General features: G+C 40.5%; 2 protein-coding genes and 1 non-coding gene across 4 annotated transcripts in view; all 3 read left to right on the forward strand.

Moving 5' to 3' along the window:
• Window positions 1–9,438, forward strand: part of LOC119494654 (G-protein coupled receptor 22) — a 30,852-nt gene extending 21,414 nt beyond the window's left edge. For both annotated transcript variants that reach the window (XM_037780699.1, XM_037780691.1), the window contains exon 2: window positions 4,811–9,438. In XM_037780699.1, coding sequence (XP_037636627.1) covers window positions 4,936–6,624 — 1,689 coding nt within the window. In that variant the 5' untranslated portion in view covers window positions 4,811–4,935 and the 3' untranslated portion in view covers window positions 6,625–9,438. The remainder of the gene's footprint in view (window positions 1–4,810) is intronic.
• Window positions 9,439–14,398: 4,960 nt separating this feature from the next.
• Window positions 14,399–14,471, forward strand: trnaf-gaa. Its single transcript has one exon. It is a non-coding gene; the product is annotated as a tRNA-Phe (tRNA).
• ip6k2b (inositol hexakisphosphate kinase 2b) overlaps window positions 14,408–23,671 on the forward strand; it is a 45,244-nt gene continuing 35,980 nt past the window's right edge. Inside the window, exon 1 of the mRNA XM_037768524.1 lies at window positions 14,408–14,528. The gene's annotated coding sequence lies outside the window, so the exon portion shown is untranslated. The remainder of the gene's footprint in view (window positions 14,529–23,671) is intronic.

A 23,671-nucleotide genomic window follows, 5' to 3' on the forward strand; every position in this document is an offset into this window, starting at 1 on the left:
TGAATTATTCCTTGTTGAGCTTGACCTAACGTTACATTTCATTTAAAATGAATGAAAGTGAAGATGTGTGACTCACGTCATGCAGGGCATTCAATATGTATGTGTGAGGCAGACAACCACTGCTTCTATTCACAATCAAATATTAATTTTCATATTCAAATATCTGTTTTTTTTCTGCTATTTGAATATGTATTTGAATTTACAAATTTTCGTTGACAGCCCTAACATACGTGCACACAAACACTTTGTTGGTTACAACAAGCATGCCACAATAACTGCTATGAGTTCTCCGCACCTTGTTTTTTTCAGTTAGTAGGACCATAAGACTGAAATGCAGCCTCAAATGAACAAGAATTTATTATATAATTCCCACTGAAAGACACCAACGCGTTAGAAAAACAACCCAAAGTTTACCCCCCTCTCTACACATTTTAATTTTCTTCTTTCCTCTCCGACTGTACATACTATAATAAGGCGACTGCTCCTCCCCGCAGGTCAGAGTCACAGCTGCTCATATTCAGGGCTTATGACATTTAGTCTTGCCCCCAAACCGCATGCTAACACAGTCTTCATTCTCTACTCTTTTGTTTGTGGCCTTTAGTGTCTCTTATCGCACAGCACTGAGTATCCATTATCACAGGACTGATTGTGGCTCATTGTTTCTCTTAGTCATAGAGTAACATAAATGACTCTTGTTGAAAGCGATTCAGCCCGCTCATTTCACCGACACACAATCATCCCCTTGTAATTATTGGCAGAACTGTTAAGAGATGAGACTGATCAAATCACTGACTGCAAAATAACATTTTACTTTATAGTCCAAAAGAACAAACGCCTCCGTTTTGTTTTCACATTATCTGTCAATATAAAAATTCAGACCACAGTTGATTTTTGTATTATGTCATTCCATTATTTATTAGTTTTATTTATATGGTAGCACACAATTCAATTCTTCTCCTGACACACATGCCACAAACACACTCGCATTAGATGGAAGACACTGTATGGTCAGTGCAGTATTGACATGTATGTTGCCTCTGTGATTGTTGCAAGGGATTCACTGTCAAACACACAGTGTTTGCTCCTTGATTCTCTGTTGCACCTTGTTGTCCCACACACTGTTAACACAATTGATTTTGATGACATTATAAGGTCACAGCAAACTGAATATTCTTGTGGTAGACGCTCAGTGTGACTAGTGTGCTCCAGAGATGATGTATTTTTGTAGGCCAACCAGGAAGTTAGAATTACCACACGTTTATTTCACAGTTTGTGAGTTGGTAGAAACTCCAAAAACCCAGATGTCTGTCCCTTTAAAGCCTCAGTTCTGCTGAGTTCTGTGATCGTAATAGAGGATGGCTTCATTTCAGTCACAGAAATTGGTTTTGGTAAATCCGTGTGCCCTCTCCTAAGTCATCAATCAACAGCATAATTTACAATATTGAAAGTTAAATAATGTGTCTGTTCAGTATGTAATCTAATGAGTAACTGTCATCTACAGATTTTACTTTGGCTTTACAGATTTCATCAAATCTGGTGTCTCGATTACTTTGCTCCAAAATAAAAAAACTGCCAGAGTCCTAGACTGCACAACTTCCTGGAGCCTGCTGTCAGTGTTATTATAGGTGTCGGATAGTACTGGATGACAGGTTGACGTTTTGTTCAGCAAGATAATCTTCACAAATTAACACCACTTTTATGAATTTTGAAGTGTGAATGCAATCGGCAGAAGTAAAAAGCTAACGTTAGGCTATAAACAAACTACACCACGGTCGCATGTGTATCAGTATAAACAACCCAGCTGTAAAGGCGGACGAGTCAACTGTGACCTGCAGTATGTTCAAGTAAATTAATAAAACCAACTCTTTAACTGCAGTTGGTGTGAAAAACAAGGAATAAAACAACAGTTTTATGCAGCACTCAAAATGGGGCCGCAGGTACCCGTGAGAGGAGGAGATAGGGAGTGTGTTCATGTGCTCCCTTGCCTCAGGCTTGTTAAATTGGCAGATCGATGATGCTTTAAATCAATGTTCCAGCAACACCGCCAAACCCCATGGAACCCATTAGTGGATTAAGATAGACCGCTGTCCCACACTGAGTCCTGTTCTGCCTGTAGGTCCTTTCCACTTGACAAATGGGAGGAAAAACTGTGAAATAAAACAAAGAGTAAAGGGCAAACGAGAGGGTGAGAACAAAAGCTGTTGCGGAGGAAAGGTTGACAGCAAAGGCCGAGGTCAGCGCTGCCAGTGAGGACACACCTGTAGCTCTCGGTTCAGAGACTCAAGGAATAGTTGTTGTTTTTCTCGCTATACTGTATATCAACATGGGGTATCATGTCTAATCACTTTATATGATTCCTTCCCAAGCACAGTCAGCCATGAATAACACGCTCTACATGCAAAGTAGTCCGTGTATCAACCAGGAGAACTGAGTAGGAAGAGATGTGAGGGATGTAGGAGAGCAGATGAGACAGAGGGGGTGTGGAGCGAGGATGCCAGGGGAGCTGGTCTTTCTCTGATAGCGTTGTTTATGTGCCACTGTCTGTGGATCATTGATCCATTCGTCTTCATTACGTCTCCCTGTGAGAACTATTAACTGCTGCCACCCTCAGTCGGGGGCCTGCTATGTTGACATGCACCGCACGGTCTCTCTACCAGCCCACCAATGTCCCTGCCACCTCTCCTCTTGGATGTACAAGCTGACAGTTTTATACTGCTTGTGTGAAAAAAAGACAAGACAGGATTTAACAGAGGGATTTTTCAAATTGGCATTTACTGGATTTGTACAGGCATTAATTGTCTGACAAGGTAGGTTGTCGATGGAGGAACAGGTACAGGTAGATCTTAATACTGTAGACAACATGTAGTGTGTCACTGCCATATTAACAGTACAGGTGTAGTTGGTTTCTATATGTTTCCACCATAGACTGTATGTTAAGATGGTCGACGTGTCTCCAGTTACTCCCACTGTCCAAAAGTGAAGCCAATATATCTTGCATACGGGAGCCATCTTGAGATTTTGATGTCATTTGGAGCCAGAGTCTGCGCAGTAGACGAGCCAAGCACCCTATCACGAGCCGAGCATGGCTGCAGCTTGTTAGCGTGAGCCACCTAGCTGCTATGTTAGCACCACGGTAGCGGTTTGGCTAGAAAGACACAACAACTAACCATAAATATCTCTATAACTACATTTATGATCAAATAGACACATGTTCTAGTACACAGACTCTTAACGGTTATGGAAAGTTAAAGTTGCATCTTCTCTCTCATATAATTCCCGAGCCTTCGGCTCCGCGACTACTTCACTCAGAGCAGCTGTCAATCACAGCTGTCAAACATGATGTCTCACCCCCTTTTTATAGCATCAGATAACTAATTAAAACCAAACTTATCAGAAAAATTAACACTTGAACATTCATCAGCATAAGAACTACCTAAAATGGCATAAACCATCTTTGGGAAAAAATAATTTGACATGTACTTTGACTTAGTTTGGCCCATGTCCCGTCTGCTGACATGGGGATTTATGACCTTTACTGTCAGTCAGCCACCACGGGGTGATCGAGATGTTTTAACTTCACTTTTGGGGAGCTGTCTTGTTGTTCATCTTTATATACAATCTATGATTTCCACATGCCTTATGCTGCGTTCCAGACAACTTGGAACTTGATTTCTGACCTCCTACTAGAAAACGTACAATGGAACGCCTCTCAAAATCTGAGTTCCTACTTGTAAACAGTTGTCTGACGTCACACAACAATGCAACGGCACATTGTAAATGGTAAACCATCAATGAAAAGGCAATGTAAAGTATATTTGCCTGTATTTAATTTAAATAATACACACTAAACCTGTTCTGCATGCAAATTGATGTCAAAATATGTCGCCATGTTATTAGGTAGCTGGTTACGGAAAACAATCTCTGAAAGTTATCTTCTCTGCACAAAATGTATTCAGGAAATGTTAAAAATGCCCCCCAGAAAAGCCTTTCTGTTTCAGTTGTCTGCATGCCTGGTCCTTGAAAAATTAACATTCACAATGAAAAAGAAATCAGCCAATTTTCATGAGGTTTGGAGAGCCTATTCTTACATTTTTGGAGAATTGGGAACTTGAAGGTTATATATCCTTAGGGAATGCCGAAATATAGTAACACTTATGTCTTCCATACTTTGATACCTGGATGTCGGAAGTTGGAAATTTCAACTGGGAAAATTACGACCTCTGAGTTGTCTGGAACGCAGCATTATTCTGCAAGCTTTCTGGCCCATATAATGTACGTTGCATAACAATGAATCAAACATCCACCCACTCCTGTTTATGAGAAGCATGGTTACATCTTTGCAACAGAATTTAGCACAGTATATGAACTGTAAGCACAGTCAGGAAATAAATCCTCGCTGGTTTGTTAAAATGTGTAGACTGTTCGGGGATCCTCCGCTGAGTCCCTGCTTAATGCACTCATACTTGCAAATGTCCCCCAAGAGACTCCCTGCTCCAGTTCCTGCCTGAGCTGTTACTATTGTCTATGCGAAGCATGTTGTTTCCTAACTGCCTGAGCCCAGCGAGGCATCATGGGTCATCAGCAGCAGCTTGAACTTCACCCCACGACTCTAATCGTCTGCCAAGATCACTTTCACCTCGTTGTGTCAACTCATAGCTTCTCCCCACTTGTGAAATCTGACAAGTATGACTTGTACTTGCTGTGCAGTGTTATTTTTGAGTAAATATGAGACAAGCTGACTGATAACTGCTTGATCTTTCTCTGTCCTCTATCTTTCTACTCCTCCTCTCCTTTCTATGTCTATTTACAGAATCGACCACAGATCTGGCCATCATCCTCATCGCTGTCTCATTTGAGCCAGAAGGAAAAGAAAGACAGAGCATGGTGTGGCGTGGCGGCCGCTGTTGCTATGTGTGAGGGAGTGCTGTGGCGTCAATGGAGACCGAAGGCTATCGTGACCTCCTGGAGACCAGCGATGGTCAGGGGGTAGGCCTGCTGGATGGAGGGGGCGAGGTGGGGGTGGAGGATAGCTGGAGCACGCCCTACCCCCTGGGCTTCCAGGTGTCTTTGACCACCGTGCTGATGCTGGAGCTGGTGTTGGGCTTCAGCAGCAACCTGACGGTACTCGTGCTCTACTGCGCTCAGTCCAACCTGGTGGATTCAGTCAGCAACCTGGTCACAGTCAACCTCCACGTGTTGGACATACTGGTCTGTCTGCTGTGTCTGCCGCTGACCGTGGCTGTGATCCTGCTGCCGGCTAATGAGAGTGGAGTCGGCAGCCTGGCCACGCTGTGCTGCTTTCATGAGGCCTGTGTCACTTTTACCAGTGTGGCCACAGCAGTCAACGTGCTGGTGATCAGTCTGGACCGATACGACATCTCAGTGCGTCCAGCCAGTCGTCTGCTGACCCCCCGGCGTGCAGCACTGCTCCTGGCAGCAGTGTGGGCCGTGTCTCTGGCTGTCTTCTTCCTGCCCTTCCTGGAGGGGGATTTCTTCTCTACGACGGTCGAGGACAGTGATGATGAAGAGCCAGGAGGGCAGAACAATGACTCTGAGCTCACCACTAGACTGACCCCCATTTTTCCCTCCATCTCTCCTTCCTCTTTACCCACAACTCCTCCTTCCTCCCCTTCACACCACCTCACTCCAGTATGGCAGAACAGGACACTGCTGTGCGTAGGAGGCCAGGGGTATTACACAGGCATGGCTATGTATTACCACTTGTTACTCCAGGTGCCATGCTTCTTCATCGCCGTGGCGGTCATGTTGTTCACCTACTCCAAGATCCTGCAGGCCCTCAACATTCGCATAGGCTCCCACATGATGAGGGGCACGCGTTCCAAGGACTCCACCTGCAGGATACGCTGCAGGAGGCGGAAGAAGAAGGACCTGAGCCTGCCCACGGAGGTTGTGTCCTCCAACCAGAACCAGAACCTCTCCCATCCTCCTCTCATCCCCTCCCTCACCCCTACACCAACATCGCCCCCACCACTCACCTCCTTGCCCCAGGTGATGTCTGACAGTGGAGCAACAGTCACCACTGTCAGCACCGCTGCCACCACCCCCATCGCCACCACGCCGGCCACCCCTGCTTCCCCAACCCCAGCTTCAGCCTCAACGCAGACCCACGCCACCACACCGCTGCCCGCCTCCACCTTGGGCGTACAGGCCTCGGTTTCCGCCATCATCGCCTTGAGGCGGGCAGTGCGCAGGCACAGGGACCGTCGGGAGCGTCAACGTCGCGTCCTAAAAATGTCCCTACTCATCATATCCACCTTCCTGGGATGCTGGGCCCCTCTGTCCGCTGTCAACGTTCTGATCCTGTGCATGGGTCCCAGCGACGGCCTGGTGCGGCTGCGCCTCTGGTTCTTGGCGATGGCTTACGGAACCACTATTTTTCATCCTCTGCTCTATGCTTTCACCAGGCAGAAGCTGCGCCGTGCCCTCAAAACACGTGTCAAGAAAAGGGTGGTGTCCCTTCTGCAGGTGGACCCGGCTCCCAGCGGGGGGACAGTTATTCATAACTCCTGGGTGGAGGGGGGAGGCCAGAGGAAGAACCGCAAGCCACGGGTGGAGGCCAGCGATTGCACTGATCGATGCCTCACAGAGGCAGTGAGGGAATGAGGCTGGTCTTCAGTGTGTTTGAGCGTGTGTGGGTGTGTGTGTGTGTGTGTGTGTGTGTGAATTTGAAGAATTGTATGTATGTATTGCTAGAGATGGATCGTGTGTATATTCGTGCACGGTTGTGAGAAAAACCAGTTAGTTTACAAAGGTCAGGACGAATCCCATGACCGCTGGTTCCATGCAGATACAGCAGAGACAGGTGAGCTCTAATTAGAGCCTGCTTTCTGCTCTTCTTATACACTGGCCCTCATTAGTCCACTTTCTGACTGACAAGGTGGCCACTGTGTCACCATGACAACACTGGCCACGCATACACCATATAGCCATGGCTACTGAAATTATACTAGTGTGCACCCCATTTGTAGGATAAGGGTTAGACAACAGCAAATGCATACATTACTACTCCTGCGTGCACTTTCAACTTGCATGTGCATGTACATATGCACACACACATATGGACACACACACACACACACACACACACACACACACACACACACACACACTTAATGCACACTGATCAATATTTAGTCATTATCTGTGAAAGCACACCAATATCTACCTGCACAGATATTCTCAGTGAGAAAAAATATTAATGGAAGTCTATATTTCTCTTTCTTTCCCTCATTTTTTCATGCCTTAATTGAGTTATTAATATATTCTTGTGGTGCTGAATGTCCTGCTGTATGTTTACAAAAATGTATCTGAGTGAAAGTGTTTGCACATACTATATAAGGTATAGCAAATTAATGGCGGGTAAATACTAGCGTTCAGAATAAAAGTTTACAGGCTCATATGAAACTACCAGGGAACTGCAAAAAAAAAACTGATTCCGATTTCATTTCCTGTAAGCACCATATTTCACAAGAATGTGTGCAAGTTAAAACTAAAAGGCATGACTTTATTTATTTTTTTCAAATAAACTTTAAAGGATAACTTCATTTTTCAACCTGAATCCTATTTTCACATGTTTTTGTGTCTAAGTGACTAATGGGGACAACACTTTTTGAAATTGGTCCTGTATTGAGGGAGAACGCTGCAGCAGTCAACCGCTAAACAAGCTGCGACCTGGGCTACCGTCAGTTTACGTCCACTAAAAGTGCTTGTTTTTGCCACTGACAGGCTCAGATTGCGTTTTTCTTACCTTTTGCTTGATCCGTTCTGTTTGTTATTGTGTGTCTCGCTCGGAGACGCCTCGCTCTGAAACCTTGCGTTGCATCCACATATTTGAAATAATCTAAATATTCAGCCATGACATTGAAAATATTTTAGATAACACTAAGCTACGCTTTCTGTACTCCAACACAACAAACTCTGACAACACCAGTATCCCGTGCCACTCTTACTCACATTTCCACCGTTGTCTTTTCTGGCAACAAGTCACATGACACAATAACAAACAGGAAGCAAAGATAAAAAATAATGTTTAATTTCTCTATAGGGTCCTTTCCATAGTGTTGTCAGACATTTATAATAACAATCTGAGCCTGTCATGACAAAAACAAGCACTTTTAGTGGACATAAATTGTTGTCCCCTTTACTCACTTAGACATAAAAGCATGGGAAAATAGGGTCCGGGTTGAAAAGTACCAAAGTTACCCTGTAAGAGTAACGGTCATGACGACATAAGCGAGGGTGTGTGATTGCGTTCGTATGGTCGCATGGTGTGCATGTACGCATGTGTGTTTGCGCGTGCGGTTGCGTAAATGAATGAATGAATGAGCCGTGCGCATCCGTGATTATGTGCAATAAATCATCTAAAAAGCAATGACCCCAAGGATGTGAACAAAGAGAATGTGAACACAGAATTGTTGGCTTTCTATTTACGGTTTAGATTACTGGGGGAAGAGAGAAGAAAGGGGACTTAATCTTCTGATTAACAGAAAGAGGCCACTTGGCATAATATATAAAAGCAGATTACTTGGAGCAATTGTAAGTACACAGACCACTGTAACACACTACTGAACTTGTATCACTTCAGTTTTAAAGTGGAAATCAAAGGGCAACATTTTGTGAAAACTGTCTGTAGTCACTGCAGGTAAACTAGCATCTTATACCGGAGAAATCCCAACGCGGGGCACATAAAACTACTGACACGGGACATCTCCTCGTGTTGGCTGTTTGTTGCTCTGGAGGGCAGAGTCACTGCTTTTGGACAGTACTTTGAATGACTGCAGAGGCAGAAAGGCCTCTTGACTGAGTCCTGGACATGTTACACTATATCTGTGTCTCTCTTTCTCCTCAGGGCTTCATGTCTCATTTCTCAACGTGCTGGACATAAAACAACAAACCAGCCCTCAATCAGCTGTTGTATAATGGGTGTTACAGTAGGTAAAGATTTATGTCAGTAAGTAGATAGAGTACACTTTAAACTTTATAATGGGCTCTTGGAGATCGTCTTTGGGATCTGGGCTATCTCCTTCATCCTCACCCCTTTTACACTATTTGTGAGCCAGACAAAAGACAATAATTCTTGTGTATTCATGTACATTTTTCAGGGATGTAAATATTGAAGTGTCTGTTTTAGGTTTTAGTCAAAGAAAATTGTTTTTCTTTTTTGGTCACAATCATCTGCCGGACAGAAAATCAGCCATTGTGATAAAAAAAAACTCTGAGTGAGCGAGTTGGAAAGCTACTGTAAAGAGAAGATACATGTAAGTGTATTTGTGTTAATACTGTATGTGTGTACACTGTACTGTACATTTATGACCACGTGTATAGAGAACTATTAGTATTGTATAAGATTTATATTACGTGTTATTGTATAGAACAGAACAGAATCTGTATTAAAAAGATGATCTATCTAACAATTGATCCATCTCAGTGTCAGTTCATACACACTTTTTGTTCAGTGTATTGGTTGTTGTGGATTTTCTAATATTGATATTTTATTTGTCAGTAAATTTAATTATACAGGAAAATGTATTTTAGACACTGGAAAGAAAAAAATATGTACATGGGTGTCTTCTTTTTTATGATTTTTTAGCCACGTAACAGAATGGAAATGAGAAAGAAAAGTAATACAGAGGAAGAAATTATGTAGATTTTGAAGAAATTGCTTTTTTTCAAAATACACAACCTGGAAGATTACCCTAACATGTAATAATTACAGACTTAAAGGCCGTGACACACCAAGCCGACAGTCGGCCGTCGGACAGTTTAGGGCCGTCAGTGAGCTTCCGTCTGCCTTACTTTTTTCAGTGTGTCCCGCACCGTCAGCTCTAGTCTGCCCATGTCGGAGGTTTTTCAGCCGATTCAGCATGTTGAATCGCCGGTGGTGCCCGTCAGTGAGAGAAATCACTCTGATTGTGTTCAGCTTAAACGAATCAGTGCACAAGAAGAGAAACGGACGTGAGGAAAGCAAGCAAACGAGTAAAGTCAAGAGGAAAAACACAGAAGTCTCTTCTCATTTTTCATCTTCATCTTGGTGTGTCTGGGCCTTAAAGGTACAGTATGTATGATTTGGCGGCATCTAGTGGCATGGTTGCAGATTGCAACCAACTGAGTACCCCTCTCCTCACTTCTCCCTTTCCAAGACTGCGGTAACGTGAGCCGCTGAGTGCAAAACCGTGGTAACAGCATTCGCTTTGCTCCTTACCATAATAACACTACTTTAGGAGCAACAGAAGTCAGACGTTGGCTGGCGGTACCACAGTTTTGCAATCTGCGGCTCACATTACCGCAGTTTAACAAGTGTGTCGGAGAACTACGTTCGAACTTCAGGTAACGTAAAAACTCTCTTTAGAGCCAGTGTTTGGTTTGTCCGTTCTGGGCTACTGTAGAAACATGGTGGACCAACATGGCAGACTCCTTGAAGAGGACGCGCTCCCCATGTAGATATGAAGGACTCATTCTAAGCTAACAAAAACATGATTCTCAGTTTCAGGTGATTATACACTAATGAAAACATAGTTATGAATATTATATTCCATTTTTGCTAATAGATCCCCCGAAATGTTACACACTGTTCCTTTAAGAATTTACAAGAATCCAATCTGTAAATGGAAAAATTAAATATGACAATTTTGCTACTATACTATATTATAAGTAAGAGACCTTTTAAATAGAACGTTTTGTTATTGGGCTTCCATCACAAATGCAGCTGTATTTCTACATTCTTATTGCTTGAATTCATCCTGCTCAGTGTTACCTCAGAAGTCCTCCATTCCCTCTTCCTCTGGACCTAACTGTCCGAATCTGTCACTCCTTTTTCCAGCCGCCCCTCCCTTTCTACATCTCCTGCTTCCACTCCCCGTCTCTCTGATCCCTAAATTTAGAAACTCCGTCCCAGATACTTGCAGTATTTAGTGCTGACTGTAGTGAACCCTCGCTGTGATGTGACAACTGTGCTAATCACCAGTACTAATGAAGATGAAACTTGTTAGTCAGGTAAGCATCTGTCGAGGCAGCTCAATCTCTTGATGTTGACACTTCATTCTTTTATTTTACCAGAACAAATCTGTCTGCTCATGTGGCGTGTGTGTGTGTTTGTTGCCTTACTGATTTATGCAGTGAGTCAACACCATGGATTCCTCCATTCTGCTTGATAATCTCATCAGTTCCCTCCTCTTTCACACCCTCATTTCCTCCCTTGGTTCTCCCTCCTCTTTATTCCGTCCGTCTGCATCTCTCTCATCTCTTATCCACACTCAGGCCTTCCAGAACAAAGCGGGGAACAGCTGCAGTGTCGGTGAAGGAAGGAAAGTCACCTTGGGGGATGACAGAGGAACAAAAAACGTGAGAGAGAGAGAGAGAGAGAGAGGGAGAATGAGAGGCAGTATTGAGGGGAGATTAGGGGGGAAAGAGAGAAGAGAAGGGAGGCATAGAAGCTGGCATCGGGACATCATATGACTAATAAAGGGACAGCACTGCATCACTGCAGAGCCTCGATAGAGAAAAGAGAAAAGAGAAAAACAAAGTGCAGGATGATAAGATAGCAAGCTTTACTGTTTTCTACCGCTGTTAAAGTCTTACAATATTGCTCCTGCCCATCATTCTGTGAAAATGTCTTCACGTTGTTGTCCAAAAAACCCACAAGATAGCCAACAACAAAGTATTTATAGTCTTCCCATTCTTTTGTTATTTATGGCAACACATTCAACCAGTAGTGAGTCTGAGCTCAATAATGGATGGGAATAAACAACACTAGAGTGGCAGCGCTTTGATAGGACTCTGTTCCATTCTTGCAGAGGCCTTCTGATTTGACCAATATCTAATAGATTTTAATAGGCTATTATCTAGGGCTGTCAAAGTTAACTCAATAATAACGCTTAATTCATTTTAACGCCACTAATTTCTTTAACGCATTAACACAACTTGCGATTTTTAGGTTGTAGCGGGCTCAGTTTTAAAGCTAGAGTGAAGATACTGGCATCACAGGGAAACTATTGGTACCATGTCATACCAGCTTGTCACAAAGGAGGATAAATAACGCTCCAAAGTTAGGCAAAATTTTGGCGAGGAAGAACTGGCATGGTCAAAGGGGTCCCTTGACCTCTGACCTCCAGATATGTGAATGACAATGGGTTATATGGGTACCCACGAGTCTCCCATTTACAGACACGCCCACTTTATGATAATCACATGCAGTTTGGGGCAAGTCATAGTCAAGTCAGCAAACTGACACACTGACAGCTGTTGTTGCCTGTTGGGCTGCAGTTTGCCATGTTATGATTTGAGCATATTCTTTATGTTAAATGCAGTACCTGTGAGGGTTTCTGGACAATATCTGTCATTGTTTTGTGTTGTTAATTGATATCCAATAGTAAATATATACATACATTTGCATAAAGCAAGAATATTTGAACACTGCCATGTTGATAAAATTATTAAATACTTGACAAATCTCCCTTTAAGGTACATTTTGAACAGATAAAAAATGTGTGATTAATTGGCGATTAATTGTGAGTAACTAGGGACAATCATGCGATTAATCGCGATGAAATATTTTAATCATTGACAGCCCTGCTATTATCTGATGCTGAGATGTTTAGTTGATACAGTTCTGATGTTTCTAAAGGGCACTCTACGTATGGTGAAATGTGATTGTTCAAAACACAGCGAACAAAGATAACAGAAAATGTAAATGTAAAATGTAAAACTACATGTAAAAGTAGTTCAACATACTGTAAGTAGGATATGTGGGGCGGGTGGCTGTGCTCAGAGGTAGATCAGGTCGTCCAGCAATTGGAAGGTCATTTGATCGATCCCCGGCTCCTCCAGTCCACATGTCGAAGTGAGTATTTACATGTAGATTAGATCCTGATGGGCAGGTTGGCTCCTTGTATGGCAGTCTCTCCTGTATGAACGTGTGTGTCAGTGGGTGAATGCTGGCATGTAGTGTAAAGTACTTTGAGTGGTCGGAAGAGTAGTAAGGCGCTATATAAATGCAAGTCCATTTACCATTTAGATATGCCAAATAGCAGGAAAAACAGGAAGCGGGACTAAAAGTAAACGAAAAGGAAAAGTTTATTACCATTAAGAATTTAACAAACCTGGTGGGTTTTATTATTAAGTGGCAGTAGGCAGTATATTTTTATCATCATTGGGCAAAAATCCATAATAACCTTTCAGCATATTGTAATTCAAGTGTTCTGAGAGATAACTAGATTTCTGCACCTCATCATGGCTGTTTTGTTTTTTTTATTGAACAAATTCAAATTTACAAATAACATGGCTCATAGATCATTGCATTAGAGTAAAAGGACAAGGTGCATACAGAACAAGAACAGATAAAATATGTAAAATTATACATGAAAATAATAATAAATTAAATTAAGCGCTAGGTCTTTACCTGTAATTCATATTCTTCTATCATACTAAGAGGTTTCAATGCATTTTTGTTTTTCATGACTTTAAGGGCTTTTATGTAAGAAATAAACTCAGAATGAAACACATTAAACCTATAGGTTTCACTTTCATATACTTGGATTTGTGCAAATAAAATGTTCCAAGAATAAAAATGTTATTCACCAGATCTTTGTTATTGTCCATGACAAGACCATAAACAATGTCCTTTTGAGAGACGTTTCCCAGATGAGAAACTTTTGGGAAAAGCCAGTCATGTATATCAGAAGCCATAAAGGTCCAGAATACATACAATGAAAAAAAATAAATGATCAGTAGTTTCAGTTTCATCACAAAATACCATCATGGCTCTGTTTTCAGCTTTAAAAAAATCTAGCTCGTGACGGGAGACTTTGACCAATCACAGGTCATATCAGAGAGAGAGCGTTCCTATTGGCTGTTCTCCGGTCATGTGACCAGAACTTGGCGTACCTTCAACAGATTTCACCAATGGCGGCGGCGTCACAAGCTTTCTCATTTTACAGCTAAACAGTAAACTACGAGATGATTCTGAAAACATATGAGGCGAGAAATAGGCATTAACATAACTTAATCTTTTTTTTTAAATCATATTTGCTCCAGTCTTGCTACTACTTCATCTTTAATCCAGTGATATGTCAGAGGACTGAGCTCCACTGTGAGTTATTGAGCAACTGGAGTTTTATGGTCACCAACGGCGCCATCTTGTGTCCAACCGTTATAGCCAGAGCAGCTTTAGCTGAACACGGCTAGCTACATGTAGCTAGGAGTTTATATTGCTGCACTGTTATTCTCCACTGGCGCTGATGCTTAGCTGCCGGTATGTTTGTTTTCCTCTTTGTTATCGCTTCGGGAGGAAACACATGTAACGGTAGACAGATAACAGCGGTAGGTGCATAGTATCAGAGCTTAGATATAAATAGGGTGGTACTTGTTGCATTACAGACTCGCCGAAATAGCTCAGTTGGGAGAGCGTTAGACTGAAGATCTAAAGGTCCCTGGTTCGATCCCGGGTTTCGGCAGTAGGAAGGGAATCCAATTTTTTTTCACAAAGTGAAGAGACATCATTTTAAAACAAGGTAGGCATGTACCTTTTTCTAATTAACCATCGATGCTATCCAGCAAAGCATATTTACTATACTATACTCACTGTTAACAGTCTCTTCTGCACTATATTCACTTGTAATAGTCCTGTATCGCAGCTGTTACCCTGCACTATAGTCAGTTTAAACAGTGTTCTTCATCTCCTTGTATTTTTATATATCTGGTATATTTTTTTGTACTTTGTACTTTGCTCTACTAACTTTTTTACTACCTTTTTACTAACATGTTTTGCACTATGGAACTGTGATGCTGGAAACTTGAATTTCCCTAGGGATCAATAAAGTTACTATCTATATCTATCTATATCTACTTTGAAAAAGAACACGAAATGACTGATTCTAGGTTAATTGCTCTTTCTGTAGACTTGATGGTGAAACAACCACACACTTGTTTTGCAGCTGTCCTTATACTGTTATTTTTTGGAAAGAATTTGCCCAATTCATTCACTGTAACATTTCTCTTCATTTTTCATTAGATAGATAGATAGTAACTTTATTGATCCCGAGGGAAATTCAAGTTTCCAGCATCACAGTTCCATGGTGCAAAACATGTTAGTAAAAAGGCAGTAAAAAAGTTAGTAGTGCAAAGTACAAAAAAATATACCAGATATAAAAATACAAGGAGATGAAGAAAACTGTTAAAACTGAATACAGTGCAGGGTAACAGCTGTGATACACGACTATTAAAAAAGTGAATATAGTGCAGAAGAGACTGTTAAAAATGAGTATAGTGCAGGGTAACTCCAGTAGTCTCTGAAAGTGCACTGTGTGCATTATTATCTGTCCTGCAGAAATGACACTGATACTAGGTTAATTGCTCTTTCTGTGGACTTGATGGTGAAACAACCACACACTTGTGTTGGAGCTGTCCTTATACTGTTCTTTTTTGGAAAGAATTTGCCCAAAAATACTCACTGTAACATTTCTCTTCATTTTTCATTACTATACAAAGATGTGCTGTTTGTTTTTTATAATGTCTGCAGCTCAGAACAAAAACAGTATTATACTATAAATCTCTTTATTATCTAATTTCACATTCACACAAATGTAAATTCTCTGACAGAAAACCTTTATTTAAAGTTTTTGCAAATGAAATGCAACAATACATACAAATTATTCAGCACTCTACAAACCCCAAAGCCTTAAAGACTCTTGATATATATGTACATTTTATAATTGTCTGAACTGGAACAGGGAGAACTGTAATATCATTTTTGTTATCCCTTAACCCCAGGTATACTGTATGTCGTATGTCTATTGCTTGTTACTGAATTGCACTTGTTTTACAATAAAGCGTTTAAAAAAAACATTGCTAATTGGCACACCTAATAGAAATAGTTAATCACCTTCAAAACTGACCCACTGGGTGTAAAAAACATGTTAAAATACTAGAAGCATATTTAAGTTTCTCAAATGTTTTAAAATTATGGATTTTGCATCACATTGTAGGGTTTTGCATGCAAAAAAAAAGTTATCTTTGAAGTAACAAAGCAAACAAAACAATTACAGAAATAGTGGAATAAAAAGTTCTGCATTTCCCTCTGAAACTTAGTTGAGTAGAAGTAATGTTATAATGCAGGAAATACTCAAGTAATGTAAAAGTACCTCATGCATACACTTAAATACTCTAATTTAGCTTGTTACTTGTCTCCTTTGTCAAATATTTGGGTTTATAGTTCACTATTTTTTGTGTGCAGTGTATAACAGTTGGCTTGATACTACAATTATAAAGTATTAAGCCATGTATACCAGACATGGATGTATGTCAGGCTTGTCAGCTATATACCATTTACAGTATACAGTAAGTGCTTAGAAAACCTGTTCACAATAATTTTCACCAGGGGGCGATGTTGTCCCATAAATCATTGAACTGGAGAGCTTCTTGAAAGTTTAAAAACAAGTACAGTATGCAGTTCATCTCAGGGCAGGGTATATATGTCCTCAATATACAAATAAATACAAGAACACAACATTTCTGTCCTTGAGATAGTTTAGTGGAGTAATAACATAAGCAAAATGTGCTAAAGAAATATAGTTTAAGAGTTCATTCATGAGTTTAGTTCCTGGAGCTACTTGTTTTTTACTGGTATATGTTGAAATTAAAATATATATTGAACATCATATGATTGTAATTCAAGAGGGAACTGTGGCATCATGTGTTTTGTGATGTTTTGTATGTATTTTATTGTTGAGTTTCTAGTATTTTAAAGGCCCATCTAGGGCCAGGCATTGCAAATTAGCTTAGGCTACAAAGCCTGTGGGATGTGGCATTGCTTCATGCTATACTTCTCCCCATACAAATACATGTACACATTCAATAAATAAATCACTTGTCTGCTACATACATTAGTGTTTTTTGGCAAGTTTATTTGTATAGCACCTTTCAACATCAAGACAATTAAAATTCCTTTACATAAGACATAGATATAAATATAGTATTAGGGATACCGAGAACCGATTCGATACCAGTGTCTAATTAATAAGCTGTATGCCTGGGATCATTCTTTTATGTGTAAGACAACATTAGGCTTGTCTTAAACATTGCTTTCCTAACTTTGTAAAACAAAATGTAACTAATAAATATATAGATAACATAATATACATTTTTTGAACCGTTATTTATTATTAAAATGATAAATCGTACATTAACAACTTGGCAAAAAATCTTCAAAATGAACAGGAGTTACAACCTGTAACAACAAGTAAACCGTTGCAGCAACAAATTGGTCAAAACTTAAACAGGAATTAAAATTCCAGTACATAATAAATATAGCATATAAAGAATTTAATTTAATAGATCGGCCCCATTGTCACCGATATCCGATCCAGCTATTTGGGTCAGTATCAGCCCGATATCCAATCCGGTATCTGTATCGGTGCATCCCTATAATAGTATCAGTACTATAGATCTCTCAGCATGACATCAGTCATCTTGCTCCCATTCAACCTGAGAGAGAGGTGTAACATTACCGGGATTTCCACAGTGGGGTTCCTCATTCTTTTCATTGAGACCAATGCACTGGGAGAATGGGGGGTGTTGTCTCCGAGGCCTTTGGCAGAAAAAATGAAGGGTAGTGCAACAAGACAGTCGATCCTTGCTCAATTGCAGCTGTACAATGCAACTTCATCCGGGAAATGCAGTGGAGCAGAATATAAGGTGTAGGGCTGCCTCCTCTTTGTCGCTTGGTCGACTAATCGGTCGTTTTGATCTGAGTCGACTAAGATTTTTTCAGTCGATTAGTCATTTTTTATGCTTTTTATAAATTTTTTCTTGCTGAATGACTCATTTCCAAGAAATTTAAGATTTAAAGTGGTGCGTTTGTGTGATTCTTTGTGGAGAAACTCAGTTTTTGTCAATTAAATCAACTAATCGATTAGTCGACAAAATCGTATGAGTGTTAGTCAACTAAGAATTTCTTTGGTCGAGGACAGCCCTAATGAAGAGTATTAATTTGCAAATGCTAAGTACAGTATAGGGGGAACAACTACTTCGACCAATCAAATTGTTGCACTTGCACACAGGTGGAATATCTTGTAGCATGTATGTTGCCCTGGCATGGTATTAATTCACCATTTACCTTGTAAACAATTATTTATTCTGTGATAACTTTCCAGAGTTGTACAATCCCTCCTCTAAAGACTAGAAATCCCCGAGCTGTGTCTCAGTGTTACACAAGACTTCAAACTCAATGCCCTGGCTTGGCCCATGTTTCATCTTCTGCTCTGTAGTGACTTGCCACACGCCAACGCAGCCCTGTTGTCCCATCACCTTGTTATTGGTTTAAAGGAAACCTCATCCTGACAGTTTTATGGAAACAACGACGCACACGACTGTCATGTGACCTCAGTGTGACGCCATGATGTGAATAACCCGCAAAGGTTGAATGCCGGGAATTCACAGCCACTCACTACTACTCAGGAATCCTTTTGGATAAGTAGCAACACGTTTTTGAAGTCTAGTAGACTTTTATCTATTGTTTGGACAATTTCTGGTCCTGGGTTTTTCAAAATTGATTCATACTGTATGAACATAGTTCCAGTGTGTGAAAATGTGTGTGTGTGTGACTATATACAGAGCTCAAATGAAGGCAAACAAATTGGTAAAAGCTGCACAATAACAAAGACGAAACTATAGCTTGCCGTCATATCCCTCAATTCACACATATTTCATATAGAGTGCTACAGGAATGATTCCTAAAACACCGGTTAATGAGTTAGCACTTTAGCGGTTCCGGTTCCTTCGTCTCAAGGTCAATGGGTTTTTAGTTAGATGCCTGAAATAAGGTCTGTGGTTAACACCAGCTAAAGAGATTTTAACGTTTTGTTCAACCATGTAAAATACGTCAGTAAATACCCCACTCATGAATTTTGAAGCCTTTACGTGTCTTAAAAAAGGCGGTTGCTAACAAGTGGCTAAATGAGACTACTAAACGTCATCACGCCGACTCGTCCATCTTTACAGCCTGGTTGTTTATACTCGCGTTCATGCGACCATGGTGTAGTTAGTTTGTAGCCTAACGTTAGCTTTTTACTCCTAGCGATTGTATTTACACTTCAAAAATCATAAAAGCGGTGTTCATTTGTGGAGATTATTTTACGGAACAAAACGTGTAAGTATCATAAACGTGTTTGCCACAGAGTTTATTTCTGCAATAATCCAAAACCTGTTTGAAAAATCCCATTGGGGTTTTGTCGAGGGAACCCGTGCGAAAAACACGTCATCCCAACACACCTCTATTATGCATTCCTTGTCAGCAGACACCTGACACTCCTCTCTATTTTCCTCTCTCTCTCTCTCTCTGTCTTTCTTTCTCTCACTCTCTCTCTCTCATTTACTTCCTTACACAAGTGTTGATCATTTGTCTACCTTTCGCAACACATCTTCAATCACAAACATTCGTTTCAGTGGAAATGCTCTTCCAGGACCTTCTTACTCTCTTATACTGCCTGCTCTCTATCTACCACATGTGTCTGTCTGTGCATTTCGACCTCTGTACACTGTAAATGTTATCTAGCCTATCTCTGTCTATTCAACATCACTTCTCTTTCGGTATTTCACTTCTTCCCAGACCTGTTTCTTTGCCTGTGACAGTCCACCAGTGAAGATACCACTCCTTAGTTTATTTATACACACCTTGTACAGGAAAGACTGAACCTGGTGCACTCCAGACATGACACGTGACGGGTTTACTTTGTGTGTGTGATTCACGTTCAAGTTACTTTTTTTGTACGCGGTAATAGATTTGATTTGAAAGACGAGGTATCCATCGAACTTATCTTTGATTTGCAGAGAATGTTTACATCTGTTTTTCTATATTTAACACTATTTACAGGATTTTTTTCTCAAAAGATAAAAAATTAAGGAACAAGATTATTTTTCTTTGTGTAGTTTCTTTCCCTGAAAAATTTGTAATTCATAACGCAACACAATTATTACGTATCAGAAAACATGTTGAAGTAGTGTGCTGTAAAAATGTAATGTTCTCTGTTTTATGCAGATTGATTGTTGACTAGCATATCACGTTAAGCGTTAATAATTTGCTAACACGCACACGTTCAGCAGAAAAAGGATACAGAAGAAGTTAAAGGACTAGATTATCTGTACAAAACAGTTTTGCCATTAGTCAAAGTATAACTCCTCACATGTAACTGTGGTGTTATTATGTAACAGACTGTGACCATGGTACAAGGCAGGCAGTGGTTGTGAAAGTCTGGCAGCAATCCAAAACCATGGTGTTGTTTAACAACCCAGCAACACGTGAAAAAGACGCAGGTTTTGTGGTACTGTAACCCATAATTATTTGATTGTTGCATGGGTGGTTAAAGTCATGTGATCCTGGTAACTGTATCATCTGGATTTAGTGGCAAAGTTGTCTTACAAATCCTTTGTGAGTTTAATGGCACAGTGGTTGGATTTATGATTCAGATACAACTCACCAGTTTCACAATATTTTACTCTTTGTGGTCAGCGAGAGATAAAACATACTTTTTGCAATTTTGTGTGTGTGTGTAAAATAATGAAAAAATTACATTGATTGTCGTTCTCTGCTAAGGTTTTTAATCTATTGTCTTATAAAGCTCAAATTTTAGGCCACTTGAAAGTCACAGCTTTACATGTAAACGGGTTTCTGTGCAACGTCATCACAGAGGTGCGCGCGCAACTAGGGGGCAGAAAGCACGGCATGTCAAGGAGTTTTTGTGCAGTAAACTGCACCAACCGCAGAAAGGAGGGGATTGAAAATGTTTAATATTCCGAGGGGATCAAATGCCTTTGCTAAAAACAGAAGGAGATGATGAATCCAGGCCGGCTGGGCAAAAGCATTCTAGCTCACTCTGGTATGCTGTAGCGTTACATTTTGAAGGGAAGGCGTCTGGAAGTCTACCGGGGCAGCCTCTCCTTCTCCCCAACAGTCACAAAAACAAGCGGCCGTGGAAGCTAACGCTAGTTAATGTGACTGGTTTTACTAATATCAAGACCAAAATCAAAGTCTCCAGTTTATATTAAAGTTATACCTGTTGAGGAATCGCTCAACCAAACAGACCCTGGTCCCCAAAGTCAAATCACACTTATGTCTGATCTAACGTTACCCATTTCATAACAGGTGATACTAATAAACAAATCTCATACTAATACGTCATATGATAATGGTATCTGGTGGTCGGACTCTGCAGGGGTCTAGTATAGTCAACAAGAATGTACAAACAATGTTAAATCTATGTTAATTACAACGGCTGCTAATCATTTTTGCCCACTGGATGCGCAAGCAACCAGTAATGTTTGTATACAAGAAACCCATCTGCGGGTACCCGTATATATATATATACATATATATGTATATATATACATATACATATATATGTATATGTATATATATATACATATATATATGTATATACAGTAAATGAAGCTTGTGAGCTTGTGTTTACAAAATGGGAAGTCGTGAACACATATGCTTGGCGTTCAAGTGGTTAAGTCGTGAGAACACCGCTGCTAAGCAACGGCAATATTAACGTTACTGTCGGTGTCTAGAAGCCACAGAACTCTGAACTTTCAGAAACTTGCGAGGCCGTGAATACTAGAGGGGGGCGTTCACATGGACTCTTCTCGTGAACACGGTAAACACGACCCCATTTAAAGGCAACCAATGTTAATGTAAAGGCCTATTGTGTTCACTTGTTTCAGCCGTTGAGACCTCCGTTTGTCCAGTGTTGTGATTAATGCACGAGAAGACCGGGATGTTGTAGACTCAGTCAGCAGTTATGTTGAGTTTGTACGTCAGCACTGCAGAGAGAGAACAGGATGAGCCCTTTTGTTTCGCTGTACAGATACTCACAACAGGCCCACTTCCTGTATTTAACCAGCCCCCTCCCAAGTGCACTTCCTCTTTTCAGACCTCAGATTGCACTTCTGTAGCCTTTAGTGTGCTGCCCTAAAGAAGTCACGTTTCTATTGAACTCGGGTAGGAATCAGGTTGACTGGTGCCCCAGAGTAGTTCATGAAATGAAGTCAGAGAAAGTGAGAGACAGGCACACACAAAAAGAACCAAAGGCAGATATTGTTGCTTTCAAATATGCTGTCATCAAACGCAGACTGTGGTCTCTCTGTTAGTTACACCTGATCCCCTGGTGTCAGGAAAGAATAAGGCCTCTCTGCCTGTCCCAGACAGCTAAAGTTACTCACATTTCTGCATTCAAAAGCTCCACTCCATTCTTCTTTGTGTTATTACTGACTCATTTCAGAAGCCGTTCCCCATTGTTGTTTGTAAAATATTTGAAGCATTAAAATATAAATATATAAAAATTCAAATATTTAATCGCAATTAATTGCATGATTGTACATAGTTAATCACGATTAATCGCAAATTAAAGGGAGTTTTGTTAAGTATTTAATACTCTTATCAACATGGGAGTGGGCAAATATGCTTGCTTTGTGCAAATGTATATATTTATTATTGGAAATCAATTAACAACACAAAACAATGACAAATATTGTCCAGAAACCCTCACAGGAACTGCATTTAGCATAAAAAATATATTTTAATCTTCCCTCCATCTTAGAAAAACATGTAGCTTAGACTGATCAGAAAAGTTATATCAGAAGGACTTGTTGTACTTGTGTGGTTTGGCATGCTTCTTTTCTTTGCCAATGTCCTCATGCCAATGTTAATACGCAGAATCTTCTCTTATTATCAAGAATGTTTAACCTTTCATGCTTTAGTAGTCAGACACAGGTGTAAAGTTTGAGTAATTATTGCCATTACCTGGTATATAAAGTCACAGCAACAGGTAAAGAGTTTGACCCTCAAATTGAAGTCCTTACTTCAGGTATTTAGTCAGAGTCATAGTTTGTTTTTTCTTGATTTGCCTCAGCCAGTTTTCCTGTGCCATATATCTTACTGTGTAGTTGTGACCCAAATCATGTCTGACAATGTGATGGCGAAAAAGTCAATTTGGTTTATTTTACAAACCGAAAGCACTTCATGCAAAATTATGAGGTCCCTCAGGGCTGTGAAATTGAACAGTGGGTACATGTGGTCTATTGTTAAAAAACTTGTTTCTTTCTCATAATATGTGGTAGGAAGGCAGGGGATGGCATGGGAGATCTTGGTGTTCTTCCAGCCATTCTTGTCTGTTATATTCTACTCATCCCAGACAGCCTCTAAAGTAAAAATAAAACAACTGTTGTCTGTATGCAGAACTCTGTTTCCCATCAGGCATATGAAGGCAAAACAATCTCCATTGATTTTCCCTTTCCGTTTTGCTTTCCCTTTCATCCCCCTTGAAGGAACTCAAGTTCTGCAGTTCTTTCCATTATTTCAGCGTTTGACCTGTGCCTTTGTAATGTAAGCTACGTAATGTCAATGTGGAAAACAGCAGGAAGTTCAATGCATTCAGTATTGCAATTACAGATTAGCTCAAATGTTTCCTGTCAGCAAAAAAAAACAATTCAGTGAAAGCTATAGTCAATGTTCTGTTTGCAGTATAGCTGCAGCTCTTATTCTTCTGCTGTCATCTCATTGTTCTGGTCTAGACAAGGATTCTGTTTATGAATCATAAATATTTTTTGAGGATCTTAGTGTACAAACCACAACCCAAAGCTGGGAAGATGCCAGGACATT

This window comes from Sebastes umbrosus, chromosome 1 (genome assembly GCF_015220745.1).
Source record: "Sebastes umbrosus isolate fSebUmb1 chromosome 1, fSebUmb1.pri, whole genome shotgun sequence".
In the NCBI taxonomy this organism is placed as follows: domain Eukaryota; kingdom Metazoa; phylum Chordata; class Actinopteri; order Perciformes; family Sebastidae; genus Sebastes; species Sebastes umbrosus.